The sequence below is a fragment of the Nelumbo nucifera genome, chromosome 5, assembly GCF_055504915.1.
Source record: "Nelumbo nucifera cultivar China Antique chromosome 5, China Antique-T2T, whole genome shotgun sequence".
Taxonomy (NCBI): Eukaryota; Viridiplantae; Streptophyta; class Magnoliopsida; order Proteales; family Nelumbonaceae; genus Nelumbo; species Nelumbo nucifera.
In genome coordinates, this window is record NC_142653.1 from 20,949,001 (window position 1) to 20,956,133 (window position 7,133).

General features: G+C 38.7%; 2 protein-coding genes across 5 annotated transcripts; one reads left to right on the forward strand and one right to left on the reverse strand.

The window, feature by feature from the left end:
• Positions 1 to 474: 474 nt before the first annotated feature.
• LOC104595696 (uncharacterized protein At1g01500) lies at positions 475 to 3,651 on the forward strand. 4 transcript variants are annotated; one of them, XM_010256552.3, is made up of 5 exons: positions 475 to 574; positions 767 to 820; positions 1,211 to 1,984; positions 3,084 to 3,328; positions 3,418 to 3,651. In XM_010256552.3, exons 3-4 carry the CDS (start codon positions 1,271 to 1,273, stop codon positions 3,312 to 3,314), a joined length of 945 nt encoding a protein of 314 aa, XP_010254854.1. In that variant the 5' UTR covers positions 475 to 574; positions 767 to 820; positions 1,211 to 1,270; the 3' UTR covers positions 3,315 to 3,328; positions 3,418 to 3,651. The 4 variants fall into 4 exon arrangements, with proteins under 4 accessions (XP_010254854.1, XP_010254853.1, XP_088743645.1 ...); XM_088887519.1 differs by lacking the exon at positions 475 to 574 and adding an exon at positions 589 to 677; XM_010256551.3 differs by having other exon boundaries at positions 3,084 to 3,651.
• Positions 3,652 to 6,869, reverse strand: LOC104595697 (uncharacterized). Its single transcript, XM_010256554.3, has 6 exons — positions 6,720 to 6,869; positions 5,677 to 5,766; positions 5,042 to 5,218; positions 4,724 to 4,822; positions 4,392 to 4,637; positions 3,652 to 4,117 (listed from the first exon to the last, which is right to left on the reverse strand). The coding sequence occupies exons 2-6, from the start codon at positions 5,734 to 5,736 to the stop codon at positions 3,818 to 3,820; spliced, it is 882 nt and encodes a 293-aa protein (XP_010254856.1). The 5' UTR covers positions 5,737 to 5,766; positions 6,720 to 6,869; the 3' UTR covers positions 3,652 to 3,817.
• Between the last annotated feature and the right edge of the window lie 264 nt (positions 6,870 to 7,133).

A 7,133-nucleotide genomic window follows, 5' to 3' on the forward strand; every position in this document is an offset into this window, starting at 1 on the left:
CGTGAACAATTTAACTTCTGAGTATTTTCTTGTTGCCTGTCCAAATTTTCTCCAAGATACTATTAGTCTTTGGTTTCATGGTCATGGCCTCTTCAAAGAGATTCGACAAATCTCTTGGGGCCACAACGTTATCCTGTGGATGATAGAAGACCACTTATTAGCAAAGTGGAGAAAGGGTCAAGTGGGGAGAAAGGAAAAATAAATGGACTACCATTTTGGGATGGTCGTTGTATTGACGTGAGGCCAAGGTAAGAAGCTGAAATTTTTGCTCCTATCAAAGCCACTTCATAAGAAATTACATAACTTTTCATAAACAAGAACAAGGAGAGTGGCCCTATATCATTCACTGTGAATCGGACTGTTTCCTCTTTTATAAGAAAGAGCCAAAGTTTTTTTTTTTTCTTTTTTCTTTTTTCTTTTTTGGCAATTAACGATTTTGGAGCTTGTTCTTGCGTCAGATACAAGTATAACCGATAACTGAACTAAAGAGAAGAAGAAGAAGAAGAAGAAGAAGAAAAAGCAGGCTTTCTCTTCTTCTTCTTCTTCTTTATTTATCTGGTTCGGCGGCCTATTGGTGGGTTTCTGTGCTTGAATTCTTTTCTATTTTTCTTTTCAAGCTCTAGCTCTGAGTTCTATTCTTTTTCAGACTTACAACATTGACACTTTGTTTTCATCTAGTATCTGGGTTCTTTCTATTCCTTTGTTTAAGACTCGATGGATTTACATTGTTCTGAGCAGGAATAATTTGGTATACATTTGTATGCAGATTTCATAATTCGAGCACCGTCCTACCCAACCAAGACAGACACCCGTTAAGTAGGTACTGTATTTTGTTAGAGAAGGTTCTCCTCCTCGCAACTGGGTTTCTTTCGTGTTGAATTGACATTGTAACACAGAGATGCTTCTATCCACTTCTGCCACCCTAGTCTTTGGTGGACTATTTCAGCTTTAACCGAAATCCTCCGTTCTTTCTGTTTCCCGTTCTTGTTTCGCAAAAATTTCTGTTCCATTTAATTTGGTTTTATTTTATTGAATTTAATCTAAAGATTTGGAAATTGGGCAGCTACATTTCTGGGTTCATCTTCTTCTTTTTTTTTTCTTTTAATCTTCCATTTCAATATCCAAACTTTGAACAGGGCTCTGTAATTCTTGTTCAGTTTATTCTTTCGTATATAATTCTTTCTCAAGTTTCCATCCTTGTTTGTAACAGGTTTCTTCCAATTACATGAATGCAAAAGCTATCTAGTGAAGAAGATTAAACTCCAAAGCCATGGGGCATTCCTACGAGACTGTGAACGAGGATGAACCAGATGATCATGGCCGAAAGATTATAAAGCAGTCTCCTTACCAATTCTGCAGCATGTTATCGTCATCTTGGTTCCAACTGAGAGTGTTCTATGTGAGGATCAGTAATTGTGAGGTCGACAATTCAACCCCCGAGTACCTGACTCTCAACCATATCCCACTCAGTCCTGAAACCCACCTAGAAGTGAATGGTGTGAGAAGTAGCATCTACTCTGAAGGCATCTCTTCCCTTCTTAGACGAGACCGAGCGGATAAGAAATCTGAAGAAGTCACGTTTGTGAGCACAGACAGAATAATGATGATTGGGAGTGTGAAGTTCGATATTCATGACAAAGACAAACCGGTGCTCTCTGGCATACTGGAGATGTCTAATTGTAATGGTTCTGTCGATGAATTGAAAAGCAAAAGCCATGGAAAGCAGTGGAGCATGAGTTGTGAATCCAAGATAGTTGCAGGAACAGGATTCTTGAAGGGAAAACAGTATGTGGGTCCTGAGTTACTTTCACCAACCATTGACGTTTATGTTGCAGGTTGTTTCTCTGGGACTCCTATCATCTTGACAAAGACTCTGCAGCTCAGTTTTCGAAAGAAGCACAGAATAAAAGGGATGTTGGATTCAATCCCAGAGAATGAAACAACTGAATGCGAGAAAGATAATCCATCTGAGCTTGCTTTCCAGGTACTTCGTTTGCTAATTCGTTCTGCTTGCTCAAGTGTTCCTTGTTTGAAACTGATGCTCTTGGACTGACGAAGATGATCCATTTTAGGAAATCTGCGGCCACACTCGGGGGGTTTTAATCCATATGAATGATCTTGGTCTAGTGTTGGATTCTCGTTGCTCCTGTTATAATTAATTAAATTTCGTGCGAGGGTGTGTTAAAGAATAGATATCTATCTCTAAAGCTCAAGCTCTTAGGTTGAATGGTTCAGGAGTAGTTTTGTTTTGGATAACAATATCATATAATTGGCAAGGACACCCTTAACTTCAGAATCTGGCTTCTTTTTTTATAAAATTAAAACATATGAAAAAAAACCTGACTGTGTTCTTTAATGAAATTAATTCTCTTTTTTGGGTCTTACTATCATCAGCAAAACGGACACATAGCGAGACCCATAAAAATGAGAATTGGTTTCTCAATTCAGAAGCTTCAAATTTTCAGTTCCTGAATCAGGAAAAGATATTTGGACAATCAGGTTTTTGACATTTTCTGTTGATTTCAGAGATCGAAATCACCATGACATAGCATTAGGGCAAATCTATGATGCAGGAAAAGTACGATACCCAACTTTGACCAATCTCAACCCCGTGAGAATTTTGATGAAAACCACCCGATTGATTACCACTTTTCTGATACCGGTTGACTGGTTGGTTATAAGTTTTTCCTGTATCATCAGATTGGGTCATTTGAGATGAGATGCGTGTGGATTCATACTTGATCCAAGATCAAATTCGGATCGCCTTTAAATGGATTAGATTAGAAGGACGCATAATTAGTAGCTAACTGAAATCTCTATTGTGAGGATGGTAGTGGGAGGGGATACTTGAAGTTCAAAAGAATTAGGTACTGTTTGAGTCATCAACTTAAATGCCTTGTAGTAGTTGAGATTTGAGAATTTAGTTATTGCAGATTGAATCTCTTTGACAGTGGGATTACTTTTCATCTGGCTTTGATAAGTTCAACAATTGGTTATTACTTTGCTATCATTATTAGCCTGTAGCTTTCAGCTATGATCTTCCTGCTTTGTTATCATCCCGATTCCTGTTTCCTTGATTGCAGATATCGGAGTACCAGAAATGTAAACCAGAGACAATAAAAGACTACGATGAGCAGTACACAGGAGCAGAATATTTAGAAGGTTACGGTGGCGAATTCTCATGGTTCAACGCTGGAGTGAGGGTGGGCGTTGGGATTAGCCTGGGAGTTTGTTTGGGTCTTGGAATAGGAGTAGGTTTTCTAGTCTGCACTTATCAAGCAACCACTAGAAGCTTTAAAAGAAGGCTATTGTAGTCATAGACTTCCTGGTTCGCCTCGTAATCCTATTCATTACATTTTATTCCTGAGATGCATTTCATTGCACAATTTGCACTCAACTGTGTTGCTTGTTCAACAGGTCTGCTAGTACTGAGGCCTTTTTTTTCTGTTAATGGAAAGAAAGGTGGGTCTTCTGGATGGGTGATACGAATTCTTATGGTCTATATATGGTTAAATTTGATAATCATCCCACTTGCTATTGTTATTGTAAATGGTTAATTGTACGCTTCTGCTGGTTCCAGGAATAAGCTCTGCAATGTTCATACCTGAATTATGATCAGTTTGATCCATGAATGGGTCTCATTTTGCTGAATTTTCTTTGGAAACCTACTAATTGAGCTTGAATCAGCTCTGACTTTTATTCTTCTTTTTCAAATGAGATAATGGTCGGCCACAATTAACTCAAGGGCCGTGGAAACCATACAAGGCATCAATTATGACTACCAAATGGTACTGTCTGGTTGTTGGGTTGGGCTAATTCAGCTTGCTGGTGGTGCAAGAGGCACCTGCTCGGGAGCCACCTCTGCTCCTGAATAAACATTATTGATATGGCAAAGCTTGTTTTCAAACCCCCACACTCTGGCAGCTTTAACATCGTCCTGCATCATTAATCTTGAGAATTCTTCATGGTCATACTGCAGCTTAGCTTTTCCCCCGAACTCCACTGGAAGGTTCTCAACATCAAAATACGACCGCATGAGCTCCACGCTGTCTTTGTTATTTGGGTAGACGAATTTCACCTTCTGGAATGTTTTCTGATCCAGGAAGTATTTGATAACCTGCACAGACAAAATGTGAGCAGCTCAATGAACTGATAGAAATTGGAATATCTTATCAAAAAAGGCAGCAAGGAAAACCACCCAGGCTATCTGGATTAGTTAGAACTAGGCCATTCAATCAGATTACTTAATAACTTGATGGTTTCTCAGTCACTCCTGGGTTTGTCCATTGAAATGACTAGGTTGATCCGGATTCTTAAAGACTACTTTGTATTTGTAACACCTATGTACCCTTAAAAAAAACAGAATTAATTGTGGGGTGAATGGCCCAAACCTTCCAAAAAGCTTCAAAAATCCTTGGGGGATTGTAGAGAAATGCTACAGCAAGCCTCTCAGGATAATGGTTTTGTAAAATGTGTGCAGAATCCCTGGCTGTTTTGATGGGAACACTGGCGCTCAATGACCATCCGGTGAAATCTATCAACCATGACATCTGTTCTTGATCCTCAGGAAGGTTAAGGATAGCATTCTCTAGCAGATACACTAGATGTCGGATGTGGCCATCTGATGATGATGTATTCTGCAAAAGAAAAAAATGCAAAAGAGATTATTTTTCAAAACCACTAGAACTGATGCAAAACCTGAAATGGAAACTGAGTACAAAACCTGCATTCCTGGTCTCATTATAAGAACAGTCCTCCCATGTCGATCATGAAAGTTTGCTCTGGACACTTTCCCTGTCTCACCTTCTTTTTCCACTTCATGCTGATAATTAAACAGGTCTGTAAGCCCAATATTCATAACTTAACCTCAAGCTAGAAAGTCCAACAAATTTTGTTACAGAGAGTTACTCCACTATATAGCAAGTAGCTCCTATATAATAAACATTCTCTTCACTTGCAAGAATGTTTAACAAACAACAGAGATACAAGTATGGGTGGTATTTGATATGTACTAGACTGGAGTAAAATTTGCCGGACTTACCCAACGGATCTCCTCAGGCTTATAAGTTGACCTCCAGTTCAGTGTTTCTTCCAGCATTTTCTTAGACTTTTCCAGGTTCCAGTTCCGAGCTTCTAAATATCTTTTCAGGCATGCATCAGTACAGTATTGTAGACTACGGTCTGATAGTGGACCAATGGCAATTCTGACCTCTTTAACCTGCTCACAGAATAAGGATTTGCTATATTTTAGAACTAACCACATTACCATCTTGTTTAACATCAGTGAATTTTGATATCATGTTTGCTTTATGAAAAGCATAAAAATTTGCTTTAAAAAGGACTGATCTACTTATTTGATTAAAACTTCTCGTGGACCAAAAACTGTGGAAATGATTCAGAATATAGTTCTAGCAATATTCTCTCAGCAATGCATTGCCATTTCCCCTGTGGCTTATAAACCATTTGATGGACTCTTTAATTTTATGTTTACCAATGGTATGGAACCTCAGTTGAGTTATTAGGTCAATAAATGAGGACACAAGGATCAAATTGAAGTATTTGTCCATAAAAAAGGTAATGAAGGCTTCTAAAGCCATATCCTGCGATTTGTAAATTGTAATGAAAAAACAAATAAACATGTCTGCCTATCTTCTAAGTCTATAATCCTCTGTTTACCATAGCGTCTTTGTGTGAAGAATCATTCTCCTGATGATGCAAGTTCTTTCTCCGAAACATGGTGACAGGGTTCCCAACCTTAAATTGAGCCTGACCCAAAGGCGGTAAAATTCACGTTAGACTTAAAATAGATCTTTTGAAAGTTTCTATCAATTCAAACCAAATGATCAACAAGTTAATAGAGTCAACTGTATAAACACAGTACTGAATGCATTGGAGCAAAGTTCAAATATGAATCAACAAAAATACTCTAGGACGAGTGGCATTTGTTAGAAATACTAATATTCGTCTGCAGCAAAGTCCAAAGATATTCAAACACATGATCTTCAGATTAACAGATGGTTCTATGCCAAACATCACATTTGATATGGTCTCTTCAAGCAGTTCCAGAATTGGCAAGCAGAGAGACTAATTTACAGAAAGCAAGTTTTAGAAACTGGATAAGACGGAAACATATAGAATGGTGTGGTTAGTTTCTTTTAGAGCATGAAGATCAAAAGAACCTTCATATTGGGAATTGAATGTTTCTTTCTTCGGAATTATCTTCGTGGGCAAATCCTGCCCAGTTTTCTAAACATTCAACCAATGTTGACGAATAACTACAGACTTTACTCTTTCTTTCTTCTGAGTAGCCTCTCAACCAACAACAACAAGATCCTTTCTAAATTTTGCATATAGAGTTGGGAAAAAAAAAGGAGGTATGTGATCAGGAAAACTCAGGGAAACACCAAAAGCTCATCAAGATCATCGTCGTTTTAATTTATCATTCCTCAGAAGACCAAATTCATGATTTGTATGTTTAAACCCGATGAGAGTTACAAAAGTCTTCTGAAAACGGTCACCAAGGAGGCAAGGACCTCTCAGCGAACAACTAACGGTCACGTCTGGGATATTCGACCTCTATGTTAAAGCCTAACGACTGAGAAAATAAAGTCAAAGAGGGAGAATTAATGGTGAAATTAAGATAGTTCTGGGAAAAGAAAGACAACACATGAGGAAACATTTCTGTTCTCTGCTGGGAGAGAGAACCTATGTGAACATACCTGCTGCTGCTGAAGCAGAAGGAACAGAGTTCGAAAGCTTTTTCTCTGTTTCTCGTTTTTCTCCCCCGCAAGGTATGAAAAAGAGGAAGAGAGAGAAGGTGAGTTGACTGAAACCAGAAAGCAGAAATCAGAATTAGTGTGGAGTGGGTGGAGGCTGGAGCCCGGAGGGTGGTGGCCTTATATGCATATAGAGTGGAGAGAGAGAGAGAGAGAGAAATAAAATAAACGTACAATCGTACATGATATAAGGATCTTAACCGTCAGGTATTGGGTACACGTACATATAATTTGCTTTCGACTTTCAAGGGCTGATGAGGGACGATTCATCAATGAGCTGAGCTCACTTCCATGGGCTGAGGCCCATGAGCCCATGGGCTGCTGTTAATTTTCAGCCCTCTCATTTTCAAATCAACC